Source organism: Aptenodytes patagonicus, chromosome Z, assembly GCF_965638725.1.
Source record: "Aptenodytes patagonicus chromosome Z, bAptPat1.pri.cur, whole genome shotgun sequence".
Taxonomy (NCBI): Eukaryota; Metazoa; Chordata; class Aves; order Sphenisciformes; family Spheniscidae; genus Aptenodytes; species Aptenodytes patagonicus.
The window spans coordinates 14,115,347-14,133,072 of record NC_134982.1 but is presented as its reverse complement, the minus strand read 5'-3'; the positions used below and the strand labels follow the sequence as shown (position 1 = coordinate 14,133,072).

General features: G+C 43.8%; 1 protein-coding gene across 1 annotated transcript in view; it reads right to left on the bottom strand.

The window, feature by feature from the left end:
- SPEF2 (sperm flagellar 2) overlaps nt 1-12,608 on the bottom strand; it is a 72,333-nt gene extending 59,725 nt beyond the window's left edge. The window contains exons 1-3 of the mRNA XM_076362575.1: nt 12,532-12,608; nt 11,634-11,736; nt 3,873-4,125 (exon numbers count right to left, since the gene is read on the bottom strand). Coding sequence (XP_076218690.1) covers nt 3,873-4,125; nt 11,634-11,736; nt 12,532-12,589 — 414 coding nt within the window. The 5' untranslated portion in view covers nt 12,590-12,608. The remainder of the gene's footprint in view (nt 1-3,872; nt 4,126-11,633; nt 11,737-12,531) is intronic.
- Nucleotides 12,609-17,726: the final 5,118 nt, after the last annotated feature.

The following is a 17,726-nucleotide window of genomic DNA, read 5'->3' as shown; positions in this document are numbered from 1 at the left end:
TACACAGAACAACATCTAAACATGGTGGAATACTTTTCAGAAAAACAGGACTAGCTCCGTTGAAAAGAACATGCAGATTTTAACTTGAACAGTGCCAAACTTTGTTTAGTTTGGAGAACAGGAGGCTGAGGGGTGACCTCATTGCTCTCTACAGCTTCCTGAGGAGGAGAAGTGGAGAAGGAGGTGCTGAGCTCTTCTCCCTGGTATCCAGTGACAGGATGCATGGGAATGGCTCAAAGCTGTGCCAGGGGAGGTTTAGACTGGACATTCGGAAGCATTTCTTTACCGAGAGGGTGGTCAAACACTGGAATGGGCTTCCTAGAGAGGTGGTCGATGCCCCAAGCCTGTCAGTGCTTAAGAGGTATCTGGACAATGCCCTTAATAACATGCTTTAACTTTTGGTCAGCCCTGGAGTGGTCAGGCACTTGGACTAGATGGTTGTTGTTGTAGGTCCCTTCCAACTGGAACTATTCTATTCTATTCATAGAATCATTAAGGTTGGAAAAGACCTCTAAGATCATCGAGTCCAACCGTCGACCCAACACCACCATGCCCACTAAGCCATGTCCCTAAGTGCCTCATCTACACGTCTTTTAAATACTTCCAGGGATGGGGACTCAACCACTTCCCTGGGCAGCCTCTTCCAATGTTTAACCACTCTTTCAGTAAAGACATTTTTCCTCACGTCCAATCTAAACCTCCCCTTGTTGGGGGGGGCAACTTGAGGCCATTTCCTCTCGTCCTATCGCTAGTTACTTGGGAGAAGAGACCGACACCCACCTCGCTACAACCTCCTTTCAGGGAGTTGTAGAGAGCGATGAGGTCTCCCCTCAGCCTCCTTTTCTCCAGGCTAAACAACCCCAGTTCCCTCAGCTGCTCCTCATAAGACTTGTTCTCCAGACCCCTCACCAGCCTCGTTGCCCTTCTCTGGACACGCTCCAGCACCTCAACGTCCTTCTTCTAGTGAGGGGCCCAAAACTGAACACAGTAGTCGAGGTGCGGCCTCACCAGTGCCGAGTACAGGGGCACGATCGCTTCCCTACTCCTGCTGGCCACACTATTTCTGATACAGGCCAGGATGCCATTGGCCTTCTTGGCCACCTGGGCACACTGCTGGCTCATGTTCAGCTGGCTGTCAACACCCCCAGGTCCTTTTCCGACAGGCAGCTTTCCAGCCACTCTTCCCCAAGCCTGTAGCGCTGCATGGGGTTGTTGTGGCCCAAGTGCAGGACCCGGCACTTGGCCTTGTTGAACCTCATACAGTTGGCCTGGGCCCATCGGTCCAGCCTGTCCAGGTCCCTCTGCAGAGCCTTCCTACCCTCGAGCAGATCAACACTCCCGCCCAACTTGGTGTCGTCTGCAAACTTACTGAGGGTGCACTCAATCCCCTCATCCAGATCATCGATAAAGATATTGAACAAGACCAGCCCCAAAACTCAGCCCTGGGGAACACCGCTTGTGACTGGCCGCCAGCTGGATTTAACTCCATTCACCACAACTCTCTGGGCCCGGACGTCCAGCCAGTTTTTGACCCAGCGCAGAGTACACCTGTCTAAGCCGTGAGCCGCCAGCTTCTTGAGGAGAATGCTGTGGGAGACGGTGTCAAAGGCCTTACTGAAGTCCAGGTAGACCACATCCACAGCTTTTCCCTCATCCTCTAGGGGGGTCACCTGGTCATAGAAGGAGATCAGGTCGGTCAAGCAGGACCTGCCTCTCATGAACCTGTGCTGGCTGGGCCTGATCCCCTGGTTGTCCCGCTCATGCCTTGTGAGCGCCCTCAAGATGAACCACTCCATAATCTTCCCCGGCACCGAGGTCAGGCTGACAGGCCTGTAGTTCCCTGGATCCTCCTTCTGGCCCTTCTTGTAGATGGACGTCACATTGGCAAGCCTCCAGTCGTCCGGGACCTCCCCCGTTAACCAGGACTGCTGATAAATGATGGAGAGTGGCTTGGCGTGCTCCTCCGCCAGCTCCCTCAGCACTCTCGGGTGGATCCCATCCAGCCCCATAGACTTGTGAGCATCCAGGTGGCGCAGCAGGTCGTCGACTGCTTCCTCTTGGATTACGGGGGGTTCATCCTGCTCACCGTCCCTGTCTTCCAGCTCAGAGGGCTGAGTACCCTGAGGATAACTGGTCTGCCTGTTAAAGACTGAGGCAAAGAAGGCATTGAGTACCTCAGCCTTTTCCTCATCCTTGGTGACAATGTTCCCTCCCACATCCAATAAAGGATGAAGATTCTCCTTGGCTCTCTTCTTGTCATTAATATATTTGTAAAAACTTTTTTTGTTGTCTTTAACGACAGCGGCCAGATTGCGTTCTAGCTGGGCTTTTGCCTTTCTCATTTCCTCTCTGCATGACCTAACGAGATCCCTGTACTCTTCTTGAGTCGCCTGCCCCTTCTTCCACAAGTGGTAAACTCTCCTTTTTTCCCTGAGTCCCAGCAAGAGCTCCCTGTTCAGCCAGGCCGGTCGTCTTCCCCGCCCGTTCTTCTTATGGCATATGGGGACAGCCTGCTCCTGCACCTTTAAGACTTCCTTCTTGAAGAACGTCCAGCCTTCCTGGACCCCTTTGCCCTTCAGGACTGTCTCCCAAGGGACTCTCTCAACCAGCGTCCTGAACAGGCCAAAGTCCGCCCTCCGGAAGTCCATGGTTGCGGTTTTGCTGGCCCCCTTCCTTACTTCACCAAGAATCAAGAATTCTATCATTTCATGGTCACTAAGCCCAAGACGGCCTCCGACCACCACATCTCCCACCATATTCAAACTGAAATACAGAAAATTCAACTCAAACATAAGAAAAAAAATTACTGAAACTGTGATAAACAATTTTCCCAGACAGGCTGTGAAGTCTCCATCTTTGGAGATATTCAAAACCCAACAGAACAAGGTCCTGAGCCACCTGCTCTAGTTGACTTTGCTTAACGCAGGGAGGGTAGATTAAGTGACCTCCAGACACCTCTTCCTACCTCAACTATTCTACAAATCAAATGCCATTCTGAACCTATCTATTGACATGAGGTACTCTCAGTTGCTTTATCTTCTTTAAGCTATCCCTCTATAGGTGAAGGGATGTTTTGACTGTTTGGTATTATTCTTGCACTTGTTGGTAAACTTTCTGCTTGTAGACTATTTTTCAGGAAGTGTGCCAGAAAAAAATTTGAAATTTCACCCAGCTGAATTTGATTCACGATATATAGCTTCTTAAAGATTGCTCATCCTGATAACAAATTATGGTCTGCACATGCTAAGCATTACTGATGAAGACAAGAAGAACATCCTTAACAGAATCTACTACATCGATACTGACTTCCTCTTAGATACTCTTTCCCCTTTGTTTTTTCTTCTTCGTATTACTCAGCATATGGTTATTGCAGGCTGGAGTGTAGCATAAATATATGGAGAGACATGCAACAGAAGGAACCAAACCACTGTGGCACGAAGCTCAACACAATTATAAATAGGTTTCCTGGGGGGGAAATTAGTCTAAGTTGATACCTAGACTGCAATGCAGTCTGCAATCTGTACTGATCAAATGAGTAAAACAGCAGCTGCTGAAAAACTACTAGCCTTTGTTGCTATATGTATTTTAAGTCTGGAGAAAACTTAAAAGCAGAGCACGTAACACAGAATGAGCCAAAACAAAGGAACACAAAACACAGATGATCAATATCCTCATGAGTCACAGATAAACTGTGTAATCCCACTGTCTATGTATAAGACAACAAAGGACTGCTTCTTTTCCATATAAGTATTGGGTTTTGAATAGGAGATTTAAAAAGTGGCAAGGGGAAGCATGCAACATGCTTGAAAGGTACATGTACATATGCTATCTTTTTTCCTATATATTTATACAAACTAGGCATAGTTAGTTACCTCTCGATACAAAACACTTTCAATAGACTTAAGCTTTGCAGTTGCTGCAGGTCTCATTGCTTCCATGGCTACTCCAGTGAGCTTTGCCTTTCTCTTTTTTTCTAAAGCAATATACAATTCATATAAAAGCTTTGCTGCAGCCCCATGCTGTCCTGTCATGATGTCTTGGGCCACATTCTCATTGAACTGTACACCAAGGAGGTGAAGCGTGGGCTCCAGGCGAGAAAAATTGTTAAGTTTTGCGTTTGCAACCCTATATGATTAAAAACAACAACAAAAAAAATCAGAACATAAACATATTTTCAATTCCAACTTGCTGCAATAAGCATTGTCATGACATTTATCTCATTGCAAGATAGGAGGGGAAAAGAACACAGGGGACTTCCTTAAAGTAAAGTGATACACACTTTGGCTTAGGTTTTATGGTGCAGTACATGTAACTGCATTGGTCTACTAGGCATAACTTTTGGAAAAAATAGAAAACATATTGGGTTATATAAATCTTGATACATGCACACACAAAGTGCATCTGACAGCAAAAGCTTACCCCCAATTACAGCTAATTGTATACCATCCACAAAAAGTACAAAGGATTAGAATGAAGTTTCTATATTAACTGTATCAATCCACTTGAGCTCTAACCAGCCAAAATATAGGAAATTATAAAAAAAGTCTATATAATCTATTAATCCTCTGAACACTTTGTCATATTTCTTCTCCAATAAAAAGAAATGGACACACGGGTTGGAGTAGTGTTGAAAATAAAGACTCAATGAGCAATTTACATTCAAAACTGAAATAGTGGATTGCAGATTAATGTTTCTCTTGATATGTAGATTCTTCTGTGGAAGCACTCAAGATCAATAGATATACATGCCAAAACCCTGTAACAATAAAGCATCACTGTATCACAATTAACACATCAAATTTCATCCAACAAATCCATAACTTCAACCTGAGTCAGAACATCATGCTTTCTATACTGCTTTATCACCTGAGTTCACAATAGTTCCTTCACATGAACCAACAAGCTTTTGAGGTCAGCCGAGCTGTAGCATAATTCTACAAATATGTCCAATTTTAACTTAAGATCTTCTGGTAACACAGTATTCACCTTATTCCTAGATGAAACAGTCCAGGAGCTCATTATTTTCACTATAATAGTCCATGCCTTATTTCTTACTCAATTATATATAACTGCAGCTTACAACTATTGAACGTTTTTCTGCCACTGAGTCAAGGTTAAGGTGAGCCCTACTGTCAGAAATCACCTCACATGCATTGAGAAGCTCTGGTGATATTACCTCTTAACTTTTTGTTCTGTAATCAGATCAGATGGAATTTCTTAACCTTGCCTCATAATACAAAAATGTTTTAAATCATATTTCAAGATCATTGTAAGAGTTCAGGGAAAACTACAATATTTTATTTTTCAAATATGGACAGCCAAACTGGAAAAAGTTTTCCAGTAGTATTCCTTTCAAAATACTATCACTTTCTCAATTATTATTCCCATGCTTATATGTCCAAGAACTGTGCAACATAAGCAGCTAATATAGTTAAGTAGGCCTTGACTAGTTAGTCGCAACAACCCCACATTCTTTTCTGTTAGCGCCTTCTAGATTACAGTTGCCTATCCTAAAAAAGGAATCTACATTTCTCTCACCACCACCCCAACAGGTATGATCTTGCCTTGGGCTGTGCTAAAACATATTAAAGTGATGCCAGCTTACCAAATGATACATGAATAATATGCTTTACCTTAATAGCACACTCCAAGTTATAAAAGTATAACTTTATAGATATTAAGTAAGATTAGGCAGGTAAAGGTTCTTGCAGGATTCCAGGACCATACAATGACTATTACACAGTAATAATTGATTTATTGTGCAGAAAAAATATCTTGGAATTGAGAAGACATTGCCTCAATTCTCAACAGTTGTCAAAAGTTCAGTATCAGTAATTATTAGCAGAGAAAATAATGAAGAAAGGTGAAAACATCAAATTATCTTTACAAAGTTGTAGAGTACTGTGGTAAAGAACACCACATACAGTCCTCCTCCCTCTCACATGCCAGATACTCCCAGACCTTAGTAATCGTCAGGGTCTTTCTCTGGGCCTGCTCCAATATATCCGTGTCTTTCTTGCACTGGGGAGTCCTGAACTGGACACAGCACTCCAGATGTGGTCTCACCAGTGCCACATCTTCTTAATGTGGTCCAGGATACTGTTGGCCTTCTTTGCTGCAAGGGCACATTGCTGGCTCATGGTCAACTTGTTCTCCTCCAGGCCCTTCTCTGCAAAGCTGCTTTCAAGACAGTCGGCCCCCAGCTGGTACTGAAGGCATGGGGTTTTCCTCACCAGAAGCATTTTCCTTTGCTGAACTTCATGAGATTCCTGTCAGCCCTTTTCTCCAGCCCATCAAGGTCCCTCTGAAGGGCAGCACAACCTCCTGGTGTATCAACCACTCCTTCCAGTTCTATATCGTCTGCAAACTTGCTGAGGGTGCACTCTGTCTTAATCATGCAGGTCGTTAATGAAGATGTTAAACAGTATTGGTCTCAGAATCATCGCTTGGGCTACACCACTAATGACTGACTGTCAGCTGCACTTCACACTGCTGATCACAACCCCTTGAGCCTGGCAGTTCAGCCAGTTTTCAGTCCACCACTGTCCACTTACCTAGTCCATACTTCATCAGTTTGTCTATGAGGATGCTAAGGAAGACAGTGTCAAAAGTCAATGTAAACAGCATACGCTGATCTTCTCTCAACCACTGAGCCCGCCACCGCATTGTAGAAGGTGGTCAGGTTAGTCAGGCATGATTTCCCCTTCATAAATCCATGCTGACAACTCCCAGTCATCTTCTTGTCCTTGGAAGGAATCTACTACATCGATACTGACTTCCTCTTAGATACTCTTTCCCCTTTGTTTTTTCTTCTTCGTATTACTCAGCATATGGTTATTGCAGGCTGGAGTGTAGCATAAATATATGGAGAGACGTGCAACAGAAGGAACCAAACCACTGTGGCACGAAGCTCAACACAATTATAAGTAGGTTTCCTGGGGGGGGAAATTAGTCTAAGTTGATACCTAGACTGCAATGCAGTCTGCAATCTGTACTGATCAAATGAGTAAAACAGCAGCTGCTGAAAAACTACTAGCCTTTGTTGCTATATGTATTTTAAGTCTGGAGAAAACTTAAAAGCAGAGCAGGTTTTATATAAACCATATACTTGGAAATGGTTTCCATGCTTATTTCTTCCATCAGTTCCTAGGGACTGAGGTGAGGCTGACTGGCTTGTACATCCCCAATTCCCCCTTCTTGCTTTCCTTGAAGAGAGGAGTGGCAGTTGCATTCTTCTAGTCCTAGGAATCTTCCCCAATCACTAGGACTTTTCAAAGATTACTGAGAGTGGCTTAGCAATGACATCTGCCAGCTCCCTCAGCACGGGTGGGTATATGCCATCATGTCCCATGGACTTGTGTATTTCCAGTTCATTTAAATGTTCCTTAAGCTGATCCTCCTCCACCAAGGGTAAATCTTTCTTGCTGCAGACTTTCCTGCTAGTCTCAGGGGCTTGGAATTTCTGAGTGTGAGTTTTACTAGTAGAGTAGACCAACACAGAGAAGGCATTAAGTACCTCAGCCTTTTGCATGGCAGAATTCGAGAGTCTGAGAGGGAGACTGATCAATTGAGCCATATTCTGCCATCTATGATGCATGGGAGCCAACTCAGCATGGCCACTATGGAGGCAGGTCCTGGATCTGCTTTCTGCCAGGAGGAAGGCAGTGTCACAAGGGATAAGGAGGGGTGGAAGAAGATTACAGCATGGAGTGGTAAGAGAAACCCCTCCCTACCCTCTAAGATACCCTTACAGAATAGGTACAAGGCCCTGGGTATGGTGGGTGAAGCACATAATGAGATAGAGGAGGAACCTGCACAAGCAGTCTTGCCAAGGTCAGAGAGACCAACCCCTCACAACAAAACCTGCCTTAAGACCAGCGCTGAGAAGAAACAGTGGTCGTTGGTGATTCCCTCCTGTGCGGAACAGAAGCATCCGTTTGCAGACCAGACCCTCTTTTCAGGAAAGTTTGCTGCCTCCCTGGGGCCCGAATTAGGGACATGACCACAAGACTGAAGAGCCTAATACAACCTTCAGACTACTACCCATTCCTGCTCTTTCACATGGGTACAAACGATGTCACAACAAAAAGTCTGAGGTCAAACAAAAGAAATTTCAAAGCCCTGGGAAGAATGCTAAAAAATTCAGGAGCACAAGTAGTGTTTTCTTCAATGTAAGCACTGACCTTTTTTTTTCACTGGGTCCTGTACCCCAGTCAGCAGTAGGCTCATGTTTTCTCTAGTCTTCCTTTTGCTGTGGACATACCTGTAAAAGCCCTTCTGGTTGCCCTCCATGTCCCTCACCAGTTTTGACTCCTAATGGGCATTGGCTTTCCTAAAGCCATCCCTGCATACTCAGTGTCTCTGTGCTCCTCCTGGGTCGCCTGACCCTGCTTCCACATCTTGTATTCTTCCTTTTTATGTTTGAGTTTTGTCAGTAGCACCTTACTCTTCCATTCATGCCTCCTGCTGCCTTTGTTTAGTTTTATTCACATTGAGATGGATTATTCTTGGAGGGGATGATCCTTGGAAGAAAATAAATAAATAAATAATCAATCAGCTGTCTTGGACCCCTCTTCTCTCCAGGACCATTTTACATAGGATTCTTCCAAGCAGACCCCTGAACAAGCCAAAGTCTGCTCTCCTGAAGTCTAGGGTTGTGATGCTGCTATTCAGCTTGTTCACTCCTCTCAAGATCATGAACTCCACCATCTCATGGTCACTGCAGTCAATGCTACATCTGACCTCCCTTGTTTGTACGTACTAGGTTTAGTAGAACACCTCCCCTCTTCAGCTCCTCAATCACATTTCTCAGGAAGTTATCATCAATGCACTCCAGTAACCTCCTGGATTGCTTGTGCCTGGTGGTGTTTCTCTTCCAGCGGATACCAACTTGGTTAAAGTTTCCTATTCAGACCAAGGTCTGTGAAAATGAGAATTCTTCCAGTTGTCTCAAGAAAACCTTACGTACTTCTTCCTGTTCAAGTGATCTGTGGCAAACAGTCACCACAGCATCACCCAGTTTGGTCTTTCCTCTAATCTGAACCCATAAGACCATAACTGGTCATCATCCATCCCAAGGCAGAGCTCCGTGCATTTTCTCTGCTCTCTCACATAAAGGGCAACTCCTCCTCCTCACCTTCCCAGCCTGTCCATCCAGCCATCGCAGCACTCCAGTTGTGTGAGCTATCCCACCACCTTTCTGTGATTCCAATGATACCATAGTCCTGCAACTGCACACAGGCCTCTAATTCCTCCTGTTTGTTCCCCACGCTGCATGCATTAGTAGTATACAGGCACTTCAGAGAGGCAGGCAGTTGTGTTGATTTACCAGAAAAAGTGTGAATGCTTCTCCCATAATGCTGTCTTCTCAACAATTCCTTAACTGTGTACATATATTTGGGGTGGACAGCCTTCTGCACTGTTTTGCCCCTCTTACTCACATCACCCTCCTCCTCTTGCTTGACAGTCTAGGCCATCACTTCCTCACTTGTTTAAGAGTAATCATCTTCTTCCCCCCTCATTCCTAGTTTAAAGCTATCCTCACCAGGTTTGCCAGCCTGTTAGCAAAGATGCTTTTGCCCAACTTGGATCCCATCTCTTCCTAGCAGTCCTCCATCTTCAAAGAGGATCCCACGACTGTGAAAAACAAATCCCTGCTGTTGACAGCAGCTGCATAGCCACTTGTTGACTTGTAAAATCTATCCACTCCACATCAAGCCCTTCCACCTTACCAGCAGAATTGAGGAAAAAAACACCTGGGCCCCCAGGCCTTTGACTTTTGCCTCCAGAGCCATTCTTGATATGCTCCAGGTCTCTCTGGTAGTACCCTTGGTGTCCACATAGAAGAGCAGCCGTGCAAGGGCTGGATGAGCCTCTGCAGGGCTGGACCCGAACCCCAGCAAGCAGCAAACCTCCCTGGCTAGCACGTGAGTTCAGCCAATGGGCACCTCCATCTCCTGCAGGAGAAAGTCTCCCACTGCTATCACTCACCTTTTCTTGCTGGTGCTCCTGTGTGGTTCAGACTTCACCAGCTCAGATGCTTTGTTGCACAGAGCCACCACCCTCTCATCTACCACCAAGGCAATGAACCTGTTCTGCAGCTGCAGATCAGCAGGTGGAGCAGGAATGTTCCTCCTGTTGCCAGAAGTCACAAGCTGCCAGTCATCTCCTCTTCCAACCCAACAAGCACAGATTCTGCCTGCCTCTCCCTCAGCACAGCTGGGGGTTCAGGTTCCCGTATCTGCAGTGTTTCAGAGAAGATCCAATCTATCTCCTTTTCATCATCTGTGATGATGAACAGTCTACTCACCTCCTTCTGCAGCAGCTTGACTTGGTGACACAGATCCTCCATGTGCACACACACCTCTGCAGGCAAAGCCACCACCTCCCCCTGCCCAAGGCTAAGTAAAGACTCTGGGCATTCCCTACAGCCTGAGACATGGAGAATTGCCTCCTTCCTCTGGAGAGCAATCTGAGTTGAGGCCTCTGACATTCTGAGTAGTTGCTCCAGTGGGTACTGGGGATCATGGACTGTCATGCATCACCACCTTTGCTGAGCATGCATACACTGTCTCAGCAGAGTTTCTAACCTCTTCTCACACCTGCTGAAGTGCATCTTCACTAATTGTGCCTCCCTAAGAAGTCAGCTGGAGACAAGAGCTCAAAGCACCCTTTTATCAGGAAGAGTTGAACAAACTTGTTAGAAGCTGCTAGAGCTTGCTAGAAGTAAAAGCCTCCTGAAGCTATCCTTTCCCAGCAGCAGCAGGCACTCTAAAGTTCCTCGAAGAGTTACCAGCGGTTCTCCAATGATCCCAGAAATTCCTGAGAGATCTAGAAGTCCTAGAAGCAGAGCCCAAAAACTGCTGTGCAAAACTGCTGTGTTTGTTGGCTGCCTTCATTAGCTGTGCTCAAGCTGCTCTCCTACAAGTTGGTGGGACTTGGGTAGGAAAGGGTATAAATAAGAAGGGCAACGAACATAAAAAAGAGGTTCAGAAGAAACAGGAATAGGATGTACAGCCTGGCACACTTGATATACATGTACACCAAGGTCTGCCAAAATGGAGCATAAGCCAAGTAACCCCATGAACTGCATCATCAACATACCAAGGCTCACAGATCTGCACAAGATTTTTCAACTTCCTGTTTTTCTGTTGTTCTTCATTGTGAATATTACACCAGTTTACTTGTAAACTTATAAATGCTCATACAACCTCCTGCCAGGGCTTCACTCAGAGCCTCACAATGCATCTCCACCATTTTCATTTTAGTGAAGATGTAATGGTCACCACCACACCACTCCTCTGGATTTCTGAATCTACACAGCTCATGCGGACAGTGTCAATATCTCCAATCTTAGAGACATCCTTGAAGGTCTTGTTGAACTTTTGGTCTAACCTGCTCCTATCGTATTTACAATCAAAATGCATAATTTTCTTCAAGTAGTATGATCAATCTCTCTGGAAATACGAAGCTAATCCGTGCGCGTCAATTACAAGTATCTTTCGACTTACTGATAAATGTATCAAATCTTGGTAAGTTCTAGCTATCTTTCCCACTCTGCATTAGCAAATCCTAACTGAAAAATAAATACTTTGTCTAATTTCTGTAAGAGATGTTAATCCATATGTACTAACCTGCTCTGTGAAAATTGATTAAAGTCATCCTGAAGACCGTATTTGTGTAGAAGTTCTCCTAGGAGGTAGCCAGTAGAAAATTCTTCTGAAAATGATCCTGGAACTAAGTTCATTTTTTTGTTGTTTGTTTTAAAAAAAAAATTAAGATAATTAAAAGAATTCATACATTAATCTTAATACAACTCATTATTATTTTTATAACAAAATTAAGTCCAAACTTTATTAAATAATTCAGAGGAATTTTAGGAGGTTGATCTAGTAGTAACTAGTTTTCAAGTCACAAAGAAATCTGCTTTCAGTGTAGTTATTTTGCAACATAAGCTTTAGCTAGTCATTTCATTCTCATTTTCAGTGCTAAAAAGTAAACATTGTCACAATTGTCATTAAGATTGTGGCAATATCTATAAATGATAATTACTAAATTTTCTGTAAAAAATGCAAATGAAAACAAAGCTAGATCTAATGCGCTTCTCATCCATAGAAAGTTGCTCCCTCCTTGCAGAACAATGCTTCTCCAAAGCCAGCACAACACCCGCCATTCAAAACAAAGCACTGCTTTGCAAACGTATTAAAATATATTTATCCTCTGGAGTCCTTATTAGCAGTTGAAGCTTGAGCTCCTCATATCTCCTGAGAGCGCTTGCGCCTTGAGGAAAATTAACTTTACCTCGAAAATCACCGTCTCGCGCACGAAGATTAAAAATGTACCTGAGGAGGTATCTGGACGCGAGGAAGCGGGAGGGTTCATCGGTCGGTCAGCGGGAGCTGGCCCCAGGGAAGCCCCTAAATCCCTCGGCGGGACAAAGGCCTGACCCTGCGGCAGCCCCCTGCGCTGGCAGGCAAGCCAGCTGCCCCCCGACCCTCCGCCCCCTCCCGACGCAGCGGGGCCCCCACTCACCCACGCTCCGGGAGAGCTTCACCTCCTCGTTCAGCCACTCGCACAAAATCTCCGACATGACCGGCGGCGGCGGCCCTCACGACCGCCTGGCACCGCGTCCCGTCGCCACGACGACCGGGCCCGGCGCATGCGCGGTGGAGGGGGGGAAGGCGGCCCCGCCCGCCGCAGCGGCCAACCCCCGCGAGCGCGCGCGGCTCCGGGGAGGCTACGCATGCACGCATGCGCTGCAGGTGGGGCGGGGTCGCGGGTGTGGCCGGGGCGGGGAGACGTGGAGGAAGGTGAGCGCGCCGTGAGGAGGAGCGCGTGCCCGCCTCCGCGGCCGCCGCCGGGGTGGCGCGCGCCGGGCCGTTGTCCGGCCCAACCGCCTCTCCGGCAGGGCCGTTAGGTGTTGAGCGGGCGGGGCCGGCGTCCCATCGCCGAGGGCGGGGCTGCCCGTGGGCTGAGGAGAGGGCGGCTGAGCACAAGGGAGCTCGTGGCTGGGGGGCAGGATCCTTCTGGTCACAGGTGGTCGGTAACCCCTGTCATTCAGCGTCCTGTTGGATGATCCCCTGCCATTTTCTGTGAGGTCTGTCAGCGTCGGCTGGCGGTGCAGCAGCTGCCTTCTCGGCCGTTCTCTTTCCCTGCCAGCCCCGGCCGCCTCCTCCTGGCTGCGTGGCCGCGTGTCTAGCTGCTTTCTAATACGTGTTTAAATCACTACTTCCCCATTCCACCCCAACCTTAGGCTGCTCATGGCTGAATTTGCTCTTGTGCTAGCGCAGATGGTGTAGAGCAGGGGACTCTTAGGCTGAAAAACAATCTGGCAGGAAAAAGAAAAATTGAAGCTGAGATAATTTTCTCAAATCGGTTCACATAACGGCACAAATTACTATGTTGGCACCATAGAGAAGGAAAGCAAAAACTGCTGAAAAAAGGTCTGCCAGTTTAAATGTGTGCTACACACTTACAAGGATGTTTTTCAAAAGTAGTGTTTGTGTAAGATGTCTCGGAAGCATTTGTGTGCCAATACGGCTGCCCATGTGGCTCTGCCGTAAGCCAGTTACAGGGTCCGAGCTTGGTTTGAAATAAGCCTCATTCATACTGGTTTTTTGCTCTGCTTTTGTTTGTATTAGGTCATCTTTGTTTCAGAATCACACTGAAATATCATGCATAGTTTCGGTGCCCCCATTTTGAAGGGTGTGTTACAAAAATGTAGACCATAGAGAAGAGAACTACATCTGGAAAATACAGTGTACACCATGGGAATTTAAATTGGCCGGTTTCTTTCTCTGGAAAAGATCTGTAGTTGATTTAATTAAGTTTTCAAGTACTTTTTCGTGCTTGAATCCTGAAGGATTATGTAATCTAGAAAAGACAGGAACAAGAGGATCTAGTTAATGACAGGCAGACAACAAACTAAACACAATTTTCAAAAGTGCCTGGTTAACAGTTGACATAAACAACTTGGAATATTACAGATTCTGATCCTCTAAAAGTCTTCGGATTAAATCTCTGTGCTTTTATGGAGGGTGTGCTTTAAATCAAAATAAATTGCTGAGTTTTGTAAGAGTAAATGTATAACTGGCCAGTCATTTGTATCTTGAGAAGGTCATTGTAAAATTCATGGCACATGAATGAATTAAGTAACAGGAAACTTCAAGAGAGGGGAAGTACTTTCAGGGCAGATGTTTAAATTAATATTTATATCCTGCTAAAGATTTAAAGTTTTGTGTATATCTTAAGTTATAAAAATACCCACACTTTAGGGGAAGAAAAAAAATTTTATTATTATTTTTTTTTAACGATAACGTTTGCAGTGGGAGTACCTACTATCAGAGTGTGTTTCTGATATGTCGGAGTGCAAACAACAAATCTGTTCCAGCTTCATCATGGAATTTTTTGCTCAGCTCCAGAAATCAATGTGTATGAATTTTTAGATAGTAAAATGTTGCTGTCAGTAGTCATTAACAGAAGTTTATGTTGATCTTAAAAATGCAAACCAGAACTGATATATATTAAGTTTAGAACTTCTTTCCATATCGCCTCTGACTTTGAAAAACTGGTACTTCCTGTATCTTTCAGAATTTTTTATGGAATATATTCCTTCAAGTTCATTATCATATGCAATGGATATCTAAACAGCTAATTTTGTTTAAAAATAACATTGGTTGTTCTGTCTGCTGAGAAGGACATAATAAAATCTTAGTCAAATAAGCTAGAATTGTGAGAAAGATGTGGAATTTCTCTCCTACTTAAATTCAGTAGTGCTTTGCTGTTTCATCTAAGGCTGTCTTAGCTCTTGAGAAATTAACGTAGCTTTCTTACAGAATTCTGAGTAGTGATGGAATAATGTAGTAATCAATTTTTACTTCATTCTTTCCCTGAATTTAAGAACTTGGAAAGATGTCTTTGTTCTGCACTGTGAAAGCTGAGTCCAGAGAGTGTTTAAAGGAAAATACTTGCAGACAACAAGTAAGGTAACTGTTTCCCTAATTCTACCCTTGCTAAAAACGCATACTATTTTTAAATAACTTGGTTATTTATTCTGTGTTCTGTTAATTTCTTACTTCTCTGCTAGGAATGCCAGTGGGACTGTCCTGGAAATTCAAAACTGATTTTCCACAGGACGCTGTACTTTGGATAATATAGCTTTTAGACACTTATACTGGACTATGGAACGCATCTGAATTTTTCACCTAAAACTGTGTATTTTAAACTTCATGCATCTTCCTGTGGACTTGCCTTGAAAGGGGAGAGAATTGTCTGTAGGTTGTATTTTTAATGGTCAGAGGAATAGAAGACATCAAACAGCAATCTGTTGAGCACAGAAATTGAAGTGCCAGGGATTATCTGTTGCATTTCATTCCTTTTGCCCTCCTGAAAGAAGCTGCATGTATGAAGAACAAAAAAAGAGCTTACAATATAATCAAGCCTATAGTTTTTGTGGATATTAGTTTTGAATCACCTGGATGTAATAGTGGTATGCATGAAGAATAAAAGGGCAAAAATTCAGTTTTTAAAGTTATTATCGATAAACTTAAACTTTTATCACAAAAGGACAATCAAAATACTTTTAAAGGTTCGAGATTCTAAACCGAATGGGGAGTTGATTAGGAGGAATGATTTCATCTTAATACAACCAGGATTAAGAGAAGTCAAATGGAGAAGTGCCTGAATTCTTAAGTTAAATTGCACTTACATTGAAGCTGTGCAGACAGTAGTAGCACTAAACTGATACAGAGTAATTAAAGAATGTGTGGGTTCAGGAGTTTCCTTTTTTGCACCAGAATTTGTTGCTGCATCACTAAGATTGTTTATAAACATACTTAAGTCTAATTTTTTGTAATTTTATGTTCTCTATTATTTGCTTGCCTTGTCTTTTTCTTGGGAAGTTACAAAGAGGCTAAATAGCCTCCAGTTCTGATAGGGTTTTTTCCCCACTTTTCCCTCTCTAGTTTGATTATTCATTGTACTTAACGTTATTTATTCCCTCTGGCATGATCAAATGATCACGTCCTCTTTGAAATTTAGTTTCAACTTTACTCATCTTGTACAGATACTCTCCTCCTGTCACCTCTGGGTCCTTGTAAGTGTCCGTACTGAGGACAGAAGAGGATGAAGCCCTAAACAAAAAACCATGGTCTTGAGGTTTGTGCTCACCGCACGTTTCCACAGCTGTTTGCTAGCTACATCTCTCTCTTCCATTGCCCATACTGGCATTTAGAACACGACGACTCTGGAACCCTGTCCTGACTCCTGCCTTGGTTTTCTTTGTTGCCACAAGACAACGGCTATGTTCATTCACACCAGATATTTGTCTAGTTCAGTCTCCTGTCTCTGACAACGATCAGTAACAAATTCTGGGGAAGAAATTAGGGGAAGCATGTACTAAGACCTGTTAGCATATACTAAGGTGCCCTACAGAACATTCTCCCAGCCAACATTGATTGTAGTGAAGGACTTTCTGCATCCACATAAGCTAGTACAATTAATTTTTCCTTCCATGAACACATGCAGACAGTTTTGAATCTGTAAATGTTTAACATTGACAGTGGTCTGTGGTAAGCAGTTCCATAGCTTAACCAGGCTTTATATGAACAAATTATATTAACTTTCATTATGTGAAGAAGTACATTGTTTTGTGTATTTTGAAGCTGTGTTCTCTGTTCATTGCGTTCAGCGTTGTAGTAGTTCTGTTAGTTTTAAACAAGAACATTAGGCATCTAACTTGCAGGTTGAACTGATGTTTCAAGTGCTATCTTGCTTACAATAGCTGTACAATAGATGTATTTTAGATGTATATTTACTGTCCATCTTTATTCTCTCTCCTTCCCTGTTTTGGGCTTGAGGGGGTTTGTCTCTGGAGAGGAACTGTGGTTCCTATGGTATATTCTGCTCTTTTTATTATCTGCATGAAGAATGCTAAAGTGTGAGTGTGCTGTACAAATACTGTAAAAAACAGTCCCCTGATTTAAGTAGTTGTAAAACAAACACTTGGCAGTGCTAATGTGGCTACATACAATATGTATCCAAGAACTGCAGTTACTGCTTAAGTAGCTTCTTCATATTTTAAACAAGTGTGTCACCTGTGTTCATATACTGATGAGAATGTATGATGCAGTCTGAAAAATTCCAGGTACTCTGTGTGCAAGAAAATAGTGTAACTGGGTGCATTGTTTTCTGTACTGCAAAGTGGATTATTAGTAGGTAGGTTCAACTTGAATAAATCTCAGTAAATTACTGGGCAAGATTAAGGCAAGACAACTGCAGAGAAGTTCTGACACTATGAAGAAGAAACAGGGCGAAATGGTTCCAGTATGATGAACAACTGTAGTGTTATGTCTGACTGATGTTTTGTTTATTTTCCATACTGGTAACCAAGTAAGGAAGAAGATAATGTGACCTATTGTACAGAACTGTTAACTCGCTTGTTGTACTAAGACAGTATGGTTCTGTTTAGTTCAGTTATAGCACTTCCACATTTAAGCCGAGGTCTGAAGAATTTTTCAGCTTCAAATGAGAATTCAGTTTCTCCAGTGTGATGTGTTTGTCAGGAATCACCATCAGTGGATAGTGGCATATAATACTGAATAAAGTTTGGAATATTGATGCTGTTTAGTTTCATTTGTAAGACTACTTAGAGACTTACTAAAGCAGCTTCTTTTTATTATTTTTTTAAAGTGTATAGAATTACTGCCTTTCATTGAAAGTTCTTGAAG